Here is a 22,069-nt window from a genome sequence, read left to right as displayed (position 1 = left end):
TAATTATATGTGATGTCGACTTCCAAACCTAAACCCAGTGCATATTCCTTTTTTTTTTTTTTTTGAGACAATCTCACTCAGTCATTCTTCGTAGAGTGCTGTGACATCATAACTCACAATAACCTCAAAATCTTGGGTTTAAGAGGTTCTCTTGTCTCAGCCTCCAGAGTAGCTAGGACCACAGGCATGCACCACAATGCCTGGCTAGTTTTTCTGTTTTTAGTAGTGACAGGGTCTCCCTCTGCTTGAACTTCTGAGCTCAAGCATTCCACCTGCCTTAGCCTCCTTTGGAGTGCTAGGATTAGAGGTGGGAGCCACCACTCTCAGCCACATACTCCTTTCTTGAGCTTCAGAGTGGTTTAGCAGTCTTTCCTTGGATGCCTGCAGTGTCTTCAAGTTCAGTATGTCCACAGCTGAGTATGAATTCTCACGTGTATTCTTCTCCCTATGTCCCAGACCTTCAATTATAGGCCACACACAGTTGCCAGACTACTAACATGGGCATCATCCCTGACTTCTCCTTACTTCCTTATCCTATTAGTGATTGATTTCACCTTCTAATGACATTTCAAATCTCTGTATCCCCACTACCTGTGTCCAAGCCAGCACTGTCCCTCACCAGGGTTTCCAAATCATCCATCTGAAACCTTCCTCAGTCTTGACTCACCTCCAGTACCTGCAGCCTGGCTCTGGGACCACCAGTCCCTTGTTGAATTCTTCACCTCCCACTGCAGCCTCTTCTGTGGATTCAGGTTAGGTTGACTTTTTGACATACTTCCTCTCTCTGCTTCCACACATGCCGTGCCCCTGCCTAATGTACATTTGTTTCCCCTCTTCACTCGCTTGTGTGTCCTTGTCTTCAAGAAGGTTCTATGACCCAAGAATTTGAGTTCTATCTTTCCCATGTCATGAACTTCTCCACTTTGGCTTATAATCTCTCTCTCTCTTTTTTTCTTCTTGTCTGTGAATCAGGTCCTTCCTCTGAATTTTAAGCTCCAAGAAGGCAGGAACCACGTCTATTTGATACATCATTATAGTTCACATTCCTAGTACAGCCTCTACAATGGTGTGAACATGACATCAAGTCAACGTTTGTTAAACAAAACAAATGGTCTTCATAGTATGTTCACATCTGATATCTCAGGAGGGGTAAAGTTGAACAATTTAGAGAGGACTTTACTGAAATAAGAGCTGTCATTGGATTAGAAGATTAAATTATTTGAGCTGTGTTGCACTAATATAAGGAAGGAGAGGTTAGAGTCAAGAAATCCCGATAAGAGTGCACACATTTCATGCCACCTCACAGAACAAAATGGAAGAGCTTTTTGTTAAAGCAAAAACATTAGTGTGTATCATTTTTAATTTCATTTTCTTACTAATAAGTGGAGGCCTGTAAGGTAGGGGTGGGGAGTATTTTGATGTTTGATGGTATCAAGTTCTACCTGGAAAAACTTCAGATAATATAATTTCACTTTTTTTTTTCCCTGTATACTTTGCTCAGTGAATTTATTTTCTTTGGGGAGAGGCTTACAGAAGTGAGTAACTCATTTAATTACCATTTGTCTGGTTCCCAAACAAAACAAAATGAAAAACCAGAGGTGGAATATATTTTAAAAGATGAATTGAATTTTTTAAGCACCAGTAAAGCAAACACCCAGAAATAAAGGAATGGGCAGTCTATACGGGGAAATGTAGACTAAGAAAACCGAGGTAAGGTAAGCTACCTTGAGAACAAAATTAACTCTTAACTATTTGGAAGGAGAGTCAAAAGATGGAAAGTGATAAGAGACATGGTCAGATCTCTTTTAGCTTCTCCTGAAATGTGAACTTCCAAAAGCTGCAGAGCTCCCGGGTCAAGATAGACTTTGTAGTGAAGGATTTGCAGTGCAGGTAGAATTAGATGACAGCTGTTCATGTGGCAAGATGACTGCTCAGTTTTGAAACATTAAAGAGATTGGTGTGTGTTCTGTCTCAGGTGGTGACTGTCCAGATTCTGTGTGGAGATAAACATTGTAGAATATTTTTTAAAAGGAAGGCCAAGACTTCTCCTTCAAACAACATCTTTGAGTCCACTTGATGACTTAAAAAATACTCATTCAGAGTTCCTTATTCTCTTTATAATATGGAAGAAAAATGCTTAGTTTGGAACATCTTAAGGAGAATAAACCATAGTCATCTGCCTCTGTCATATAAAGAATATTAATGTAGAGTTAAAGAATGATTACACTGTGACTAGCCAGCATTGTGTTTTAAGAGTTCCATGAGATGAGTTGGCTTAAAATGCATCTGAAGTAACTAAGTGAACTGATTCATGGAGTGGAGGTTTTGAGGATTTCTGGCTATAATTAGCTATGAGGTTTTTTAGGTCATCATGGTGGCTTCTGGGTATGAAAATCACATGACCAGTTTATATCAGGAAGTTTGCCCTCTTGATTGTTATGGTCATGTAAAAGTCCCATCTGTAAGTAAGAGGAATGTGTTTAGATTTTAAGATTAAGTGGGGTGTATAGTTGTTTCATGTGATCTAGAATTTACCATCAAAGTCTTCTTCCCATCTACTCTGACTGAAGACTTTGGAGAAGCACTTGAGCTTGGAGGTGATACTGATACCACACAGTTTGAGATGTGGACGGCCTTGTGGTAGAGGCGAAGCTGATGGTACGTTAATAAAGGCTACCAGAACTTCATAGCTGGTAGACTTCTCTATAGTTTTCTGGTAGGTGAAATATGTCAGCAATGGCAGTGAGAATAATCATTCCTCATCTTAGATTCAAAGACTCCAACCTATATCCCATAGAGAAATCTGGCAAAGAGTTTGGGGGAAGGCCAAAGAATGTGGGGGAAGCAGAGAAGATCTGATGTTATGTCCTGGATAGATCCGGGACAAACCTTATCTAAGCGGTGAGAGTGAGTGGTTTTTCTTTTCTTTCTGGACCCAGGATCCGAATCTCCCCCAGCCACATAACCGCTGCCCAGCTATTCTTTTGAGCCATTTGAGGGTTGTTCTTTATTCTGTGGTTTCTGTGTAATTATCTCAGTGGCTTCTGTGAGTTGCCCAGATGAGTAATTTTAATGTGCTGCTTGGTATCGGGTGGATGTTTGGTTCAAAGAGACTAAGACACAGGAAAAGCCTAGGATGGCTGCAGAGCAGGGTGTGGGCCCTGTCCATGAATCTCCTCTCTTTATCTTGTCTCTCCTTTGTTCTCATAAAATGAGAGAGCAAATGGGAATTTAAAATTTTCAGAGAAAAATGTGCCTGATGACACAGTGTTCTCTGCACCAGAGCTGATTTTTCTTTTGAACTCTTTCCATGAATCAGAAGCCCTTCTGTAGCTAGGAGGGCCACTACTGAGGCAAATGTGTGAACCTCTCAGGATGAACAGGTTCCGTTAGCAGAGCCAAGGAGAGACCCCAAGGAGAGACCCCAAGGAGAGACCCCAAGGAGAGCCAAGGAGAGGGTGGGCTGAGGTCGGCCGCGGAGAACCAGGAAACTCAGTGCAATGTGTTGTTTCTCACCTTCAATTAAATTTTAATTGTTCACGATCACACTTTCTTTCAAAACAGATCTTGGCATCAGATATCTCATAAATCGTTTATCAATGCAAGTAAAAGATAACATAGGATTTAAGCAGAATAAAGTTTGATTCACACTCCAAACTTACGCTATGCATTAATCTGAGTACCACACTGAAGGAACCAAAACATGAAAGTCTTTCCTGTATTCCTGCAGAGTACAGTACAATCCACAGCCCGTCAACACCCATTAAAGATACAGATTCTGATCGATTACGTCGAGGTTCAGATGGGAAATCACGTGGACGAGGCCGAAGAAACAATAATCCTTCCCCTCCCCCGGATTCTGATCTTGAGGTATGTCATTGCCAACACCCAAGCAGATGTCTTTATAACTAACTGGTGTCTTTGTGTGCAATGATTGAGGTATCTTGATGCTTTTTTTTTTTTTTGCCTTTGTTTTTATATTAACAATAAACAAAGCCATTTCTTCTCTCTTCCCTATTACCTATAAGTTAAATAATTATGTATTTCTGGTTTTTCCTTCCATAACAACTATACGGTAAAGCCATCTGTTTCTCTTGAAAGAAATTAAGTAAATTGCACGATTTGGCTTGAACAAAATTCTCTTGTGCTCCTCTGTATCATTGCTATTTCAATTAAGTAAGTGTCGTTCTAAAAATGCTTAATAACATCCACTTTGAAATTAAAGACATGCTGGTGTGTACTGAGAAAGGAAAACCTGGAATGTTCTAAACTGAAATGGTAATCACCTTCTGAGACATGTTTTGGTGGAGTTCAAAAGCAGGAGGGATTAAGTAAGAACTTAAAAGGTAGTAGATTTCATAGTCTTGAATCCACTGCAATTAAGTGTCTGCTTTTTGCCAAAGTGAAATCTGATGGTGGAAAACATGATTATTTTGGCTGAAAAGATGAAGTTTTTCCAGCAGAATCTATACATATGAATATGTACTGGTGTGAGAGGGAATGGGAGGAAAAACAGGCTTGGGAGGCTTGTTGTGGTGCCCCAAAGACCTTTTTGAAATTAATTCCGTCAAGTCTAATTCTAAACGCCCCAAGAGTATGTCAAAGAGAATGAGTGATAGGTCTGCGTAAGTTGTTAAATATCTATAACCTGAAGACTTAAATAACCTGGCAGGAATGATGTATATCCCGACGCTTTGACAAAAACCCAAACAGGTGACACCCGGTAAATACATTACGTATAGTTTTAGTTGTTGTGTTTTTCATACTTGGCTTGGTAAGAGTAAAACATAAGATTAATTATTTTAATACTTCTTAATGAACGGAGATCAAGGATACGGAAAAGATAAAAGGATTTTTTATCACTCCTCTCTGTCTCAGAAGTTATAAACAGATTAGGGAGAGTTCATTTTTCATCTTTGCAGAACTGAGATTGAGGTTCCTTCAGAGAAGTGGAAGGGATACATATATTATTATTATTATTATCTCTTTTCTATATTTATATTAATGCTGTGAATATAATTATCTTTACCTCATCTGAAGCTCTATCTGGAGAAAAGCTAAAAGATGCTCTTTGGGACAATTGCGTTTTTTCCTTCTAAATAGCACATTCAGATTTTTCATTTGTCTCTCATTTCAAGATGACTTTTGCATGTTGAAAACTGAGTAACAGTTTCCTCAACCAAGGCACAGACACGTTAATTTGGTTCTTCCTTTGTAGAGAGTGTTCATCTGGGACTTGGATGAGACAATCATTGTTTTCCATTCCTTGCTGACTGGGTCCTACGCCAACAGATATGGGAGGGTGAGTACTGAGAACCATCAGTTTTCAATTTCTTTGCTGTAAATGTGCCTAGAATTTATTTATAACTGAGATATGTATGCTGTCATTACAAATTTGACCAGGTATTCTTTCAATAAATATTTACTTAAGTAAATATATACTGAGCGCCTGCCACAAACATGCAGTCTAGAGATGAGAGTGGGGGGATCTAGCTTTACGACCCAGCTTTCCTCTCACTATGGTAAAGATACACCTAATAAAAAAACAGGCCACGAAATGCACATTTGAAAACACAAATATATTCGACCATTTTAATTTCCATTCAGGGGTAAGGTATCCATGGAACACACCATGTCCCATCTCACCTTTAAGCAAATTGTCTGTGAGAAGAAGACAGTTAACAAAATACAGCTTATAGAAAACAAGGCCATGGAAATCACAGTGAAAAAAAGTCTCTACTATGTAAGTAGCACATAGTAAGGATTCAATACATAACCGCTGTGGGGCTTTTTGTATTATTTCTTCCATCAATACTATCATTCCCTATTTCTACAAAAACTGCTATTTAAAAACTAATTAAAGATTAGCATATGTAATTGGTAGGCAGAACCTTGAAGACCTTCTTAACGGGAGCCATTGAAATATCCCTACAACTAACTCCTAGGGGAAAAGAGTGATGCCTGGAACTTATACAGAGTGTTGAAAATAGTTGGCACTTCCGAAAGCAGCATTTGAAAACCATCCAGAATGTCTCAAGTCTTTAAAAGTTCCCACTAAGGGCCATACTGATGCAAAAGAGAGTTGTCATGAATAGTGCTTACCTACCATTGAGGGGGCCATCTTGAAGGAGGCAGACATCCCCTGACCCCTGACCTCCCATCTTGGGCCATAAAATTACTGGTTTATGTACGGAATTCACACCTACGACAGAAACCCCCAGCTGCTTATAAATTTTCATTCAGGTTCTCAACAATCTCTAAACAAAACACTTTCTGAACAATGCATTAGAAATACCATACCCTAAGTTTAATTTTGTCATATGTCCACCATTAGTATTTTGAGGCATCATAAAATGTTTGCTTAGTTCTTCCATTTTAGAGCGTATGATGAAAGATTTTATTCTATTTCCAAAAGCCAAATGTATATGCTCTTTAAAATATGGATTATTTCAGTTATTTAAATGATAAGTTGATGGGGCTGGGGGAAAACTTCTAAAAGCCAGTTTTTTGAGAAAGATCTTCCTGAACATGACTCTGGCCTAAAGTCATTGTTTGATGACCCGGAGATGAACCTGTTCTTCCTCTGCTCTAAGTAGAGAAAATGGCACATGCAGAATCAGGAAAAGATTTGATGTGTGAGGGACAAGGAGTCCAGTGTACCCAAGCTTAATAATGGAGATGGAAAGTCAACAGAGATGAAGGGGGTTCCCAGCCATGGTCAAGATAGTTAATCTCATTGCACAGGCCATAGCAAGTCACTGGAGGACTCCAAGGGAGGAAGTGAGACGATCTGATTTCCACTGTTAAATGACTTTAGCTATACAGTGAGAGTTAATGGCCAGGGAAGACAAACAAGGCTCCAGATAAGGGGTTTTGGCAGTGATCTGATGCACTTGCAGTAATGATAGAGAGAACTGATTGAATCCTAGATTATATGGCAGGTAGAGAAGAGGATTTAGAAATGGTCTGGACCATTGAGGCTTTAGGAGGTGAGAGAGAGAAGTAAAAGATGATTTCCACATTTCTGTGCTGAGCAGCTGAGGGAATAGTCACATTTGTTGAGATGGGGAAGAAGATAATTTGGAGGGAAGATGGGAAGTTTGGTCTTGGACAAGTTTGAGATGCTTATGAGACATCTATTTGGACCAGAACAGAAGGCAGCTGGCAGGTGAGCCCTGAGGGACTGACTAATCAGGGCTGGAGACGTCAGACTGAGGGTCGGCAGTGTAGGGTTAGAAGCTCCTCATTCAGCTTGATTTCTTCCTAAACATGTATTGTGCTGCACACTTGTGGTCGGTCAGCCTGTGGTCTCGTTGCCCAGAGGTGTTTTTCCTGGCAGGGTGGAGTTTTTTTTTTTGTAGGTATAGGCTTGCTCTGTTGCCTGGGCTTGACTGCATCTTCAAAAGCCACTGCACTGCTGAGGATGTTGACTTGTAGCTTGAGCATGCAAGAAAGCTTATTTAAATGTTCTCATCATCAGAGAACTTTGGGGTTGAGCAGAATTTGCCCTTACTTTGATAATCAAGCTTTATAAAAATGTAGTTCAGCGAGAATTCTCCCAAACAGGAATAATAACCAAGCTGAGCAGAATGTCTTATGTCCTTTTTGTCCTCCTCCCCCCCCCACCCCCCAGCCCTGGGCACTGAGTTTTGCAGGAGTTCAGTGGCAAGCCTTCTTTTCCAGAGCCCAGATTGAGTGGTGCTCCTGAGCGCTGTGGAGGGGAGCGTGTGTCTCGGCCTTCCTCTGCGTGCACAGAAAGAAGTGAATGCCTGACAATGTGATCACTGTTCTGTCTCTGAGGGAGCCAGACACCTGAGAAGTGGCTTAGTCACAGTAGCTTAGGCAACTCAATGAGTGGCCCATTCAGTAAGGGGATACAGGATCTGGTTGATATAATGCAAAATTAGGGCATGGTACAGCAACATGTGCAAAAAAAGGTTTGAGAATGTCCCACCTTTCATGTAATCCTAACTGTGGGAAGAAGGCATGTCAGGTGTTATAAGGAAGTCTTGTTTTATAACAAAGGTGACGGGACAAAAAGAGGGTGCTGGGTACCGTATAGCTTTGACTGTGCGAGAGAAAAGAAACACGTTAGCAGGAAAATGATGTCTATGGGTGTTACTATAAATTGGGGCATTTTCATAATATCTGTCCTAGCTGGTTTTATTTAATACATTGAAAAAGTTGCTTTCAAACTAACTCCAAATTCCTGAATGTCATTGAAAAAAACTAATCTGTGAGGTTTTGGTGGTGGGGGTCATTGAATGGTATCTTTAAAATAGACGATGTAATCAAATTATTAATATCCAAGGACACACCCAAAACTTATATTTCAAATGAATATACCGATATCTCCATAAATGATTCCCCTCTTGTGGGACGATTTCCCAAGATAACTACACCCAGTGGCTTGATTGTCTCAACACTTTTTTATTATCGTTGAACACTGTGTCCCATGGGAATTTAGGCTTCAGTGGGTCTTGAAAGGATCAAGCCTCCCACCTAATTTTATACAAAAACCAAACAACACTTAAATAGCATGAAGCCTAGTATATATGATTGTAGGTCCTAGTAAGAATTTCTTATCTGTGCTGCATTCATGTAATTCACCATTAATGCTCCACAGCCCATTTCAGAGATGAGGAAGTTGAGACTTGGGAGAAGTGAGAGAGCAAATGGAGAAAACCCCTAGCACCATGTCTGGCATAAAGTACATACTCAGTAAACACTAGTATCTGAACATAGGTAAGACTTGACTGTCAAAAATTATTTGAATCCTGACATTGTGGCCAAAGAGTAACATGGAAGTGGCATCTTCAAAGTTACGAATTACCAGGATATGACGGCCTTCACCAGTGTTAACAGAAAGAGCACCGTATTTGAATTGAGGAGGATCTGTACTCTAAGCCCTAAGTTTTCAGCTCTTCAGTCTGGGGAAAATTATTTATTCTTACTGAGCCTCAATTTTCTCATCCATAAAGCTAGCTGCTTGACTTGCAGAATCGTCTTAAGAGTTTATATTGTGTCATCTATTCAAAGGCCCAGCACAGTATCCTACTAATGGTGACAACCAATGGTAGGAAAAGCATATGTCATGTGTTGAAGTAGAGCTGTGCTTTGTAACACACCAGGCTTCTAGGAGGACATCAGTTGTCATAGTAAGCTCAGATAAACCAAACCTCTCCAGTGGGTGTTTCTTTGAAAGCAGACTGCGTGGCCCATCACAACACTACAGTGGGCCTGTGAAGGTTGGTGTTCATGTTGTGTCTTAGGAGACAACGTTAAACTCCAAGACCTCGAGGGAGGACCCTCTTCCATGGGTTGGTGAAGATGCTAACTCTTAGCATGGCACCAGACCAGCACCACACCCAGTGTCCTGGTTGGAGTATAAAGGATCTGGTGACTTAAGTAGTATCATCTCTCTTTTGGAACCTCTAGACCAGAGATTAGCAAACTTTTTCTATAAAGCATCAGATAGTAAATGTTTTAGGCTTTGTGGGCCATATGCCTGTCATAACTGCTTAGCTCTGGCCAATATGTAAATGAATACATGTGGCTGTGGTCCACTAAAACTTGAGTTATAGTTCCCAAATTTGAATTTTATATCATCTTCATGTCTTATGAAATGCTGTCATTCTTTTTATTTTTAAGAATCCAAACCAGGGTTTGAAAGACCATACCCCATATATCAAATCTGTCATAGAGCCTTTAAGCGAAGAATATTGTTTATATTTTTAAATGGTTATTAAAAATAAAAAACAGAAGAATGTGTGTCAGAGACTGTATGGGGCCTGCAAAAAGCCTGAAACAGTTTCTGTCCCTGCAGAGAGAAAGGCTGCCCACCTCTGTCCTACGTCATGCTCTGAGCTTTGGACTGGTTCATCTCACTCCTGCCTTTGGGTACCAGGACAGTTCAATGGCAGCCACACTGAGGCCCAACTAGACTGTGTATACAATGCAGGCAGTGGGTATTTGCATCTGGGGCCCTAAGGAAACACAAGCCTGCATGTAAATTTGTTAGGGTGGGAGAAATGCCTGTAACAAGGAGACGCAGAGTAAATGGTTCAAGCACAATAGGAGTACGTAGTGTTCTTAATTAGCAGTCTAGAGTGGAGCAGATATTCCAGGTGGCTCGGTTTGGACCAGGTTTGGTGGTGCCATCTTCACCATGCAGCTTGGAAGCTTCTGGGATTATTTTCACCAGCAGACTGGCCACAGGGAGAAAGTCCTGCGGAGCAGCATTCCTGTGGGCTCTGTGGGCCAGGCGGAGACTCCCATCCATGGGAGGCTGGGAAGTGTGGCCTCGCTATGTGCCCAGAAAGATTCGAGAATGGGTTTCAGTGAGAATAGGCAGCCACTTGCAGCCCCAGTTCTCAACTCCTTGACCAATGAGTGAAACCCAAAGCATACTTCAACAGTCTGGAGCCACCAGCAGAGCTGGGCCCTAGGCTTCCTGAGTGGTGGCTACTGAGTAATGACACCCAGTCTGGTCCCAAAGGGCATTCCCTTGCTTTTGTTCTCTTCTTTGTATCTCAATGTCAAATTAGAGCAGAAGGATGAAATAACACATGGTTCCACATATGCCTTCTGGGTGCTGTGGAATGACATAGGTCTAAACTTTTTAAACAAATAGGAACGCTGTTTTTTTGGACATCAGGGGTTTCCAGCTGAAGGAACCTTCTTCCTCAGCCCTTGGCCTCCATCCTGAAGGTTGCTGCTCCTTCCTTCAGCCACCAGCCCCTTCCTCCTCGCTGCCAGGAGGATGCCGCTCGGATGCCGCTCGGATGTCTGCTCTCGTTCCCTTGTTGACCTCGGCCTTGATGTTCTTACTCAGGAATGTGACAGGGAAGGCAGGGAGGGCACAGGGATCACCACAGCTGCTCAGCCCCTGCTCCACCCTCCTTTGCTGGGTGGCCTTGGGAAACGCACCTTCTGTCTTTGAATGTCACTTGTTCTGTCTTAATTTGCCCACCTATAAACTGGAAGCAGTCACAGGACTGTTAGCACCTAGAAACATGTTCGTAGACAGTCCATAAGGAAGAATTATTCTCGCTTATGTTAGGGGCTCCAAGGAGAGAATGGGGAAGCATGCAATTTTGTTGTTCCAGGCGGCAGCGAGGGAGAGGTGGGAAAAAACATTTTAAGCGGCCAAAATCCTACCCATGAAGGGTCGATATCTATAAAGTGTATTTAGGGGATTAGACTCACAGAAGATAAGCAGCAGAAAATGTGTTGCCTTGGTAATAAAAATATTGCACCTTTGTTCAACTTTACAGCCTCCACTGTTACCTTACCTTACATTTATTATCCAATGAGGTCTTTCTGTTCACCAATAGGGAAACTCTGGCTGAGAAAAATTAAATCATTCATCCAGGGAAGGACGCCTGTCAGTTGGCAACAGCAGTCTTCCAGCTGTCCAGGCCCTCAGAAGAGGGTTGTAGAGGACCCCGAGTGCCAGGGTTTTGTGCTGCAGGTGCAGGGGTGCCACGGACAGTGTCTCAACAGTGCAGTGGCATGAAGAAGCGTAAACTGTGCATGATTAGTCTGGTGGCACAGTGGCAAACGGAATTCTTGTGCTGTCCTCATGGTAGCAAATAATAAAGGCTGAACAGTGGCTGTAACCCTAGAATGGAGAGAGATAGGAGAGTGGTCACAATGACATCCGAAGAGGTCCTCTGACTGGATTTAGCTGTTTCGCCTTTCCCTTGGCACCGCGTGGGCCCTGCGTGTGGAGGCCAATTTGGCCAGGGCCACACGGGCCTTGTGCTCCTTCCTCCCACTATATGCCACCTCTTGGCCATTGTCCCATGTTTGGGATTCGTGGGTTTTCTCCACAATTAAAATTAATCTTTGGAATGGTGAAGTTCTTTCTCTTACTCTCTACTTGGGTATTATTTTCCTGATGTTGAAAGGGAGCCTCTTAAGTAAGGAGAAAATTAGTGCAGTCGAGTGTCACATATCTAATCAGTAAAAATGTCCTGATTAGCCCCACCACAAGCTGGGATTTTTTTTTTTTCTAAATCATTCAGGCAATAGTTCAACCACAATTTATTTTTCATGTGTATACCATCTCTCATGGTAACCCAGATTATGTATTAGTCAGCATCAGAATTCTACACAACCCACAAAACTTGGTATTTTATGTCAGCTGCTTAGTGACAGGGCCTTAAAACTTGGGGGGAAAAGTTACTATTCCATCAATGGTACTGATACCTTTAGATAGAAGGAAAGACAACAGCAGAACCCTTGGGTCTCATAGGTTGTACATATTGTTTGGATAACATTTTGTTTTGTTTTTTTTTTTTAAAGAAATAGCATATATAGTTTTTTTCTTTTTTCAAAAAGGGAGCTAATTTGCAAAGCTTAACCTTAATCCCTTGTGAACAGCCAGCATGGGGCCTTAAAAACAAACTCCTCCTGCATTCAGAGTGCCCATTCCTGTTTTTCAGCTTCTTTTTCCCCAAACAAAAGACCCTGAATGGAGAGAATGTTTAAATGACATTCAGGCCCTGTTTGTGGTTGTAATATTAGCATTCTAAGTAAGGAGTTGTTTAAGGGGCCCACAATGGGTATTTTTCTTTCATTTGATTGATTTTGCCTAGAGATTTGTCCTTGATTTGAGCATACTTAACAAGATTTTCATATGGAACAACAAATCCTCATAAACCTGCTCACACTGTTATTATCACACCTCACTGGGCCACTACAACTCTCAGTAATTGCTCGCCAGTGGAGGCTTAGCCGCCCATGCAGGATTAGCACAGGTGGGATTTAGGAATCTTCTTATCTTTTATTGCCCAAATTCAAAGTATAAGTACCCTATCCTGAGAAACTAGTCATACGTTCTGAAATAGTGGAACCACTGTCTAGTTATTCTGGTAGTTCCTTCTAGCCTAAGATTAATAATTTTTTAAAATGGCTCGGCGCCTATAGCTCAACCGGCTAAGGTGCCAGCCACGTAAACCTAAGGTGGCGGGTTCAAATCCCCAGCCCAGACCCGCCAAACAACAATGACGGCTGCAACCAAAAAATAGCCGGGCGTTGTGGAGGGCGCCTGTGGTCCCAGCTACTTGGGAGGCGGAGGCAGGAGACTCGCTTGAGCCCAGGAGTTGGAGGTTGCTGTGAGCTGTAATGCCAAGGCACTCTACCCAGGGGGACAGCTTGAGGCTCTGTCTCAAAAAAAAAATAATAATAATAATAATTTTTTAAACATAATACATTCTGCTTTGTGATGCAAAGTCAAGCAGCAGTTACTGAGAGTTTGTGTAGATTTTGATCTCACAGATGGAACAGGGGCCGCATTAAAAGGAGAGATAGAGAGGACATTTATCATGTATTTTAAATGTACTTATTCATTGAAAGTAGTAATAGGATAATTTTTAACATTAATAATGATATTAATATTTTTTGGTTTTTTATAAGAATACAATAGGTAGTTTGTGGAGCCCAACTAATTAAAAAAATACTGTGCAGCTACTTAAAATTAAAACAATTACTTAGATATTAAAATAGTTCTTAAATGTCTGAACTGAAGGAATTTAAATTAGAAAATTTATATTGTTAATGTGTTTGCTTCCTTTATTTTACTGTTAATTTTTTTTTTTTTTTTTTTGCTTTTCTATTTAGAAAAATGAGATGGTAAAAGGAAGGGAATAGCAAAGCAAAATGTGCATGTAAATGGCAACCAGAGCTAAATTAAAAATAGGGACAGTAGGATCTCCTTACTGGTATAGATAGTGGTAAAGAGAAACTGCCTTCTCATTAATGTTTCGGTGCTATTCTTAGTGAGTTTTATTATAAATCTGACCTGACTTACTCTTTTAGGCTACACAGGATCTAACGTAATATTTGGTATTTGTGGCCTTGTTAAATGAATACCAAAAATATCAAGGTATCTTTTAAAACATAGTTACATAAAGGTAGAGATATTTTCGCAGTTATGCTGGGTTTCAAGACAGTGCCTGTCTCCTAAGACGTCAGCGTTTCAGGCAGCTGCCTGGGTCTTGATTTCTTGGCATGCTCTTGGTCGAAAAATGGCCAGATACCCCAAAGTAAGGCAAGCATGGAACAAAGGTTATTGAGGAAGAAAAAGGTAGATTTGTAGAGTAAAAGCAAGATGTAGGCTTACAGAGCAAGGTACGTTCACCACAGGCAGCAAATGGGCCTCCATTCCCAGGGCAAGTGGGCAAAGACGCCAGGGTTATAGCCCACACTTCTCCTCTGTACCACCTGGGTCAGGCCTACCTCATGGTTCAGCTGTCACCTTGGAACCAGGGTCTTACTGTACCACGTGTGGACCCCTCATGAGCCTCTCAGAGCCCATTGTGAGGCATGGACCATAATGTTAATTTAAGCTACTGGCATGATAATTAATCTAAGGCTGTTCTAGGTCACCTTCAAGACTCTATTGTACCTGTTGTTGGGCTAGAGAGTCCTCTGCATCCTTCTGCAGTTGGCACGCTAAGTTCTGATTGGTAGATTGGGAGGATGTTTCCTCCTTTACAGGCCTGAGTCACTTGGAACAATTTTTTTTTTTTTTTTAGTCTTTGGCCAGGGCTGGGTTTGAACCTGCCACCTCCAGCATATGGGACCAGCGCCCTACCCTTTTGAGCCACAGGCACCACCCCACTTGGAACAAAATTAAGGGGGTTGGCACCAGGATGGCAGCCCGAGGACTTTGACCGTGTCCTCCTTCCCCAGGAGACCTAGTCCTATTACCTAACAGTTAGATAAATAGTTACATTTAAGGTTTCTAGAGAAACGAGAAGAGGGATTGTGTTTTTGTAATCAGCAAAATATCCTGAATCCCATTCTAGAAGCCCAGAGAGGCCAGGAGCATTGGCTCACACCTGTTGTCCTAGGAGCTGAGGTGGGTAGATTGCTTGAGCTCAGGAATTTGAGACCAACCTGAGCAAGAGCAAGACCCCTTCTCTTAAAAAAAAAAAAAAAAAAAAAGCTAGGTGTGTGGTGGGCACTGTTAGTCCTAAAAGCTAAGGCAAGAGGATCACTGGAGCCCAGGATAGATAAACTGGCTTTCCTTCAACTTTCCGTCTATTTGGGGTCTCAAAATCCCGTGAATACTCTGAGCTAAAAGTCAGTAAAAATAGGTTAAGAAAATCATTTCTGAAGCAACCTCAATTCCGTGCAGTGTTTGTTTGCCACTAAAAATGGACTGCCTTGTCATTTGAAGCCAGGAAGTGAGGAGTGTTCTGTTTTCTCTGAAGTTGGTCATCATGTTGTTCATGTATGACTCTACCTTTCTTTAGCAGATGGAACTGTAGGACTTTGATGGGACCTGTGTGAATTCTTTCATGCATTTTGAATATTGTGCAGAAAAATGTGTTTAAATGGTGCTGGGCCAGTAGAGAGCTCTAGGAATGGAAACTCACAGAACTGATAAAAGACAAGAGAGATGGCCAGGCAGGGTGGTTCCTGCCTATAATCCTAGCACTTTGGGAGGCCAAGACAGGAGGATCTCTTGAGCCCAGAAGCTGGGGCCTAGCCTGGGTAGCATAGGGAGACCCCCGACGCTATAAAAAATTAGGTAGAGTCTAGGAAGCCACATGGAAAAGAAGGGGGAGGGACTCTTTTAGGGTAGCCATTGATCACTGGTTGTTGCTAGGGCAATACGAGAGGAGGGACTCACCCTGAGGATCAGGCACCAGTACAAATAAAGGGCTAATTAGTAGAGGTCAGCCAGTTAAGGTTTAAAGAAACCAACCAGTGTAATCCAGCTGGGTTTGAAGGGCCCAGTCAGTGTTTGCCAGCAGGTTTGGGTGGGCAGACCAGGCATTAAAAACCCACACCCAGAACCACAATGGCAACCCACTGGGAACCCCTTCCATTGTGTTGGAAGCTTTCCTATCCTCTTATAAACTGTGACTGTCGCTTCTGCTTGCTGTGGTAGGTGAATTCATTCTTAGATTCTGAGACCAAGAACCCAACCAGGAGGAGAAAAATCTGCTATCAGCGTCACTGCCTGCAGTCCCAGCTACTAGGGAGGGGGAGATGGGAGGATTGCGTAAGCCCATGAGTTTAAGGCTGCTGGGAGCTGTGACCACAGTACTCACTGCACTTCAACCTGCATGATAAGGCAAAATCTCTCTCTTTTTTATTTTTTTGGAAACAGAGTCTCACTTTGTCACTCTTGGTAGAGTGCTGTGGCATCATAGCTCACAGCAACCTCAAACTCTTGAGCTCAAGTGACCCCTTGCCCTCATCTTCCAAAAAAGGGAAAGAAGTTCGGAAAGATATTAGTGTGTCTACAGGTGGTTTTCACGTTCAGCATCTATGAGGTACAGTAATGTGAGCAGTGGTGGGCAGCGTCTCTCTCAGCCGGCCTGTGGCAGAGGAAAGATCTATTGTACAGTCCTCAGTAGTACCGACAGGTTGTGACAAGGGTGCTCAGTAGTACCGACGGGTTGTGACAAGAGTCTGGCTCAGTTGTCTCTGGACAGAGTTCAGGGCATAAAAGATGTTTAGTTGTGGTCATGGGGCCAAAGCTGCTGAATTTACAGAAAATGATGTATGCTTACGTAACACTATCAGTAAAATAAATAAAATAAAAATATCTGGCGGCTTTATGTCGTTCTTTAAAAGCACTATTAACTCTGAGTGGGGTCACTAAGCAATTCTGTGACGTGATTGGTTTCAACTGCCCTGTCAGCAGAATTAGATTATGCCACCTTCATGAACACGGCCACAGAATAAAAAGGTATACCTTGCGGATGAGGTTGAGAAAATCGGGGATAAGTATATACTGCCTTCCAAACAGTCTTCAAGGTGCTGTTTACAACACAGTGAAGATCAGATACCACCCGCACTTACTGGAATTAGCAGCCGAGATGATAGTTCTCTGCGTAAACGGGCAACAAAATAATCTGAGCAGCATGGACTTCAGTCTGGTGACCAGAGTAAAGCAAATGACATGTAAGAATGTACCCATGACCCCTCTTTCCTGGGGACCGAGGAGGATTCCTGGAGGTGGTCTCCCTACCGGGTAAGGTCCCGTGCTCATGCTGAGTGGTCTCCGGGAGGACTGACTCTAAGGCTCGGGCAAAAGAATGTGTCAGGATGGAGGTAGGAGGTGGTGCCCAGAACCTCGCCTTCTGACACAGGGGAGGTTAGTTTGTGGGTAATGATCATTGAAAAACATCCATGAAGTAATTCTGAAAATTGTGCCACCGAACGGCACCCTTCTCAACTTGCAAACACAAAACGTCCCGGCGTATGTGGCCTGCGGTACCCAGAACAGGCCTGGCTGCACACCTGTCTCCTGGCTGAGGCGCCGTTTGTTCCTGGCCCGGCACTAATGAGTCGTTCAGAAAGTCAGTCGTTCATGATTTACGAAATACACACCCAGGAGTGTAGTGGGTGCTTAGCCGTAATTCCTGCCTTCGGGGAGTTTATAAATTAATAAAGGAGTCTGTCTGTGGGGGATGAATGAGTTCTCAACAGCCTTCTGTCACTGGGGTAAGATTATTTAAATCAAAATGCCACTTTAAATCCACTGAGATTGAAACTGCAGAATCTTCAAAACCATAACAACGCTAAGGAGGAAACAAGTCTCCCTCTGTTATTCTTGACGAGTAGCGTCCCCGAGTTGCTACATCATTTAACGAGGAACAAATAGGATGTCAAAGGATAACACTGGCATTGTGGTTCAGGAAAAAAAAAAATCAAGATCCCCAAGAGCCAAACAACTGAAAACTAAATGCCAGAGGCCTTCACTGAGGCGTTTCTAGGTTTACTGCTATTCTTAAATGACTCTGGAATTTCCTCTGCTGATCCGCATTACCCTTCAACACTGCTGTTCCTAAGTCTATAAGGTTAAGAGCCTGTGGCTTTGATAACAAATGTAGACGTTCCTCTGGGCTCCTAAAATAGAGCTCTCCACTCCATACGGTAGAAATGGGCAGAGTTAATATAGGGAGGGCAGGATCTGGCTAAACATGCTTGTGTGTTCCGCATCCTCGCCTATGTCTGGGTACAGATTACCCAAGCAAGTTCTAGCACCTTCTTTTCCCTGAGAGGTGACAGAGTGAGGAACTTTCCAGGGCTTTGGACATTTTGGATTTTAAATGTTGGATTTGTTTGTTTGGGATTTTAAAAGTACGACTTGTATGTGCTTTAAATTTTCACAGTAAATGTTTTTAACACATCAAAGGAAACCAACATGGTCTCTTAGAAATTTCCAAACATATAGAAAAGTCAATGGGTTAGTACGTCTGATAAAACTCAGTGTAACCTCTCCAGCTATGATAAACATCAAGTTGTAGCCAATCCTATTTTATTTATATCCTTACCACATCCTTCCCTGCTTAGTCCTAGGATGATTTTTCAAATCAAAGCACATTCTAGATATTATTTAATTTGTATATATTTCAGTATGTATGTAAGAATCCATTAAAACTCTGTTTAGAATAGAAAGAGTAGATGGCATGTAATACCTTACCCATCTAGCCAAATTAATAATGTTGTAATATTAAATAGTCAACAGTTCTAATTTTCTAATATTTTAAATTTTCATTTTTAATAACGGTAAAACACACATAACAGACTTTTATCAGCTTAACCATTTTTAATGGTATAGTTAAGTAATTACCTTCTTAACTCTTTTTAACAGTATGATTCAGTATTAGGTGCATTCACCTTGTTGTGCAACCAATCTCCAGAACTCTCTTTTATCTTGCAAAACTGAAAAATCTACATCCACTAAACAACTCCCCATTCTGCCCCCTCCCCAGGTCCCAGCAACATCTATTCTACTTTGTCTCTATGAATTTGAGGTGCCTCATCTAAGTGGAATCATAGTATTTGTTTTTTTGAGTGGCTTATTTCACTCAGCATGACGTCCTCAAGACTCGTCTGTGATAGCATGTGTCAGAATTTCCTATCTTTTTAAAGTTGACTATCCCTTTGTAGGTTTATACCACATTTTGTTTATCCACTCATCTGTCAATGGACACTTGGGTATGGCCATTGTAAATAACGCTGCTGTGGACGTGAGTGTACAAATACCCGTTTGTTGTTTTCAGTGCATTTGGGTACATACCCAGAAGGGGACTTGCTGGATCATGTAGAAATTCTTTAGTTTACTTTTCTACTGTATTATTTTCATAGCAGCTGCACCATTTTATGTTCCCAACAGTGCCCGAGCATTCCAATTTCTGTACACCTTTATCAACACTCTTTATTTTCTGTCTTGTTTTGTGGTCTGATAGTAGGCCTCCTCATGATGGCGAGATGGTACTTCACTGCGGTTCAGATCCACATTTCCTTAATGATTAGTGATGTTGAGCATAGTTCAAGTGCTTGTTGAGTATTTATCTATCTTCTTTAGAAAAATGTCTACTCAGATCCTTTGCCCATTTTTAAATCAGGTGTTTATTTTTATTGTTGAGTCTTATTTCTGGATATTAACCCTTTATCAAATATATAATTTGCAAATATTTTCTCCCATTCTGTGGGTTTCCCTCTAACTCTATTGATTGTGCCCTTTGATGCATGTAAGTTTTTCATTTTGATATACTCAAATTTATCTGTTTTTGTTGTTGTTGTTATTGTTAACTTTGCTTTTCGCGTCATATCAAAAAGTCATTGCCATGTCTAATCTTAGAAAGCTTTTTTCCTAAGGACTTTAGAGTTTAACTCTTAAATTTAGATCTTTGATCTATTTTGAGTTTATTTTTGTGTGTGGTGTAGGATAAAGACCCATCCAACTTTACCAGCACTATTTATTGAAAAGACTTTATCACTTCCCCATAAAATGGTCTCGTCACCCTTGTTGAAAATCATTTGACCATATATATTCAAGGATTTATTTCTGGTCTCTCTCCTATTCTATTGGTCTATATATCTGTTTATGCCAGAAACACATTATTTTAATTACTTTGTCTTTGTTTTGGAAATTGTAACATGTGAAACCTCCAACTTTGTTATTTTCTAATATTGTTTTGGCTATTCAGGGTCCCTTGAGATTCCACATAAATTTTAAGATGAGTTTTTCTATTTCTGCAAAAAATACCATTGTTGATTTGATAAGGGATTGCATTATATCTGTCAATCACTTTGGGTAGTATTAATATCTTAACACTGTCTTACATCCATGAACATGGGATATCTTTCCATTTATTTTTATCTTATTTAATTTGTTTTAGCAACATGTTAAAAATTTTCAATATACAAGTCTTTTTGCCTCCTTGGTTAAGTTTATTTCTAAATAAATGTTTAATTCCTTTTGCTATTGCTGTTATAAGTGGAACTTTTTCCTTAATTTCCTTTGTAGATCAGTCTTGTTAGTACACAGAAACACAACAGGTTTTGAATGTTGATTTTGTATACTGCAACTGTGCTGAATTGATTTATTAATCTAATAGGTTTTTATTTGAGGGGGGGTGGCATCTTTGTGGTTTTCTACAATCATATCATTGCAAACAGAGATCATTTTACTTCTGACTTTACAATTTTAGCATCTTTTATTTGTTATTTTAGCCTAATAGTTCTGGGTAGGACTATTTCCTATGTTCTATGTTAAACAGAAGTGGTGAAAGTGACCTCTTGGTCTTGTTCCTGATCTTAGAGGAAAAACTTTTATTTCTTCACCATTAAGTGTATTAGCTATGGGCTTTTCATACATGACCTTTATTATGTTGGAGTAGTTTTTTTTTTTTCTAGTTTAAGTGTTTTTCTCAAGTGATTTTGTTTCTATGTCTCTGAAGTGTCTTTGATCTTTAGATTTTCTACTTGATCTTTTTTTTTTTAACCTCATATATTTTGTGTTTTGTTCTCACATCAAACAGATAATATACTGAGGTCCAAGTAAGGTTTGAGGAAGGTATATGCTTATGAAAAGTACATGCTTTTTTTCTCACATCAAACAGGTAATATACTGAGGTCCAAGTAAAGTTTGAGGAAGGTACATGCTTTCACACATGCTTCTAAAAACCTAATCATCATTCTTATAAACTACAGAACTATGGAAACCTTTGTGTATTTCTGTTGAAGTAACCCAACTGTCTTTATAGAGTGTTTGAGAGTCTAGGTTTTGTTGATTGTATTCCTGTTGTATTATTTAATATGTTGTACTGTTTCTTGTGTATTTCCTATAAACTGGTAGATCTGGTAGATCCAGAAGTTAAATTATTAGATTCAGGTTCCTTTTTCCTATCTATTTTTTGTTCAAGACTTTATACTTCATAGACGAGGTATATTCTTCTTGAGTGTCTCTGGTTGCTGTTGTTTTTAAAACATCAGTATTCTGATCTGAGAGGGTTCTTTAGCAGTCCAGAACAGGACAGTCTTACTTAGTCTGTACTTCTTTTCTTCTTAGCTCAAAGTTGGTGGATTAAGAAGGAGAAAATGCAAGAGTTTGGGGAGTTTTTTTAAACCATTAGACCTTTAATTCAACTGAATCAAGTATATGTAGGTCTTCTGCCAAAAATAAAAGGACTAACAGTTCCAATTTTAGATAACTACCCCAGAGCTATTTTTAGTGAGGTAAAGTTTTGAGATGAAACTAAACAACTTTATGAATTTTGGAATTTTCTTAACTATCTCCTCCCCATGAATAGCTTTGCACTATTATTGCACATCCTTGATCAGGTCTTCCTGGTTGCCTTTAGTGGACAGATAGGTGTCCTCAGTGGCTCATACTGAGTAACCTGACAGGTGCTGCATTCCTTTATTATCTTTTCACTGAACTGGGAAAGTTCAGTTTACCAGCCATAGTTTCAAGTCCCTGAATTAATATGATTAATCCTTAGCAGTGGTTCTCAACCTTCCCAATGCTGCAACCCTTTAATACAGTTCCTCATGTGTGGTGACCCCTCAACCATAAAATTATTTTCGTTGCTACTTCATAACTGTAATTTTGCTACTATTATGAATCGTCATGTAAATATCTGATATGCAGGATATATTTTCATTGTTACAAAGGGGTTGTGACCCTCAGGTTGAGAACCATTGATCTTAGGTATGGTTGGTGGCCAACTTTTAACTGTAGACCCCAAATATCCTACCTGAGGCTTAAGTCTAGTCTAAGGTGACCAGATTTTAACATTGGTAAAGC

At 40.7% G+C, this 22,069-nt stretch overlaps 1 protein-coding gene and 1 non-coding gene across 9 annotated transcripts in view; one reads left to right on the top strand and one right to left on the bottom strand.

Moving 5' to 3' along the window:
• Window positions 1–22,069, top strand: part of EYA1 (EYA transcriptional coactivator and phosphatase 1) — a 308,341-nt gene that overhangs the window by 241,252 nt on the left and 45,020 nt on the right. For 7 of the 8 annotated variants that reach the window (XM_012809807.2, XM_012809809.1, XM_003797263.2 and 4 more), the window contains 2 exons: window positions 3,731–3,870; window positions 5,219–5,302. In XM_012809807.2, the coding sequence (XP_012665261.2) occupies window positions 3,731–3,870; window positions 5,219–5,302 (224 nt within the window). The remainder of the gene's footprint in view (window positions 1–3,730; window positions 3,871–5,218; window positions 5,303–22,069) is intronic. The other variant, XM_023517553.1, reaches the window with a different exon arrangement.
• Window positions 20,873–20,979, bottom strand: LOC111727607. Its single transcript, XR_002775119.1, has one exon. It is a non-coding gene; the product is annotated as a small nucleolar RNA U13 (small nucleolar RNA).

Source organism: Otolemur garnettii, unplaced genomic scaffold (assembly GCF_000181295.1).
Source record: "Otolemur garnettii isolate 467f Iridium unplaced genomic scaffold, OtoGar3 scaffold00113, whole genome shotgun sequence".
NCBI classification, from domain to species: Eukaryota; Metazoa; Chordata; class Mammalia; order Primates; family Galagidae; genus Otolemur; species Otolemur garnettii.
This window is presented reverse-complemented; position numbering and strand designations above follow the sequence as displayed.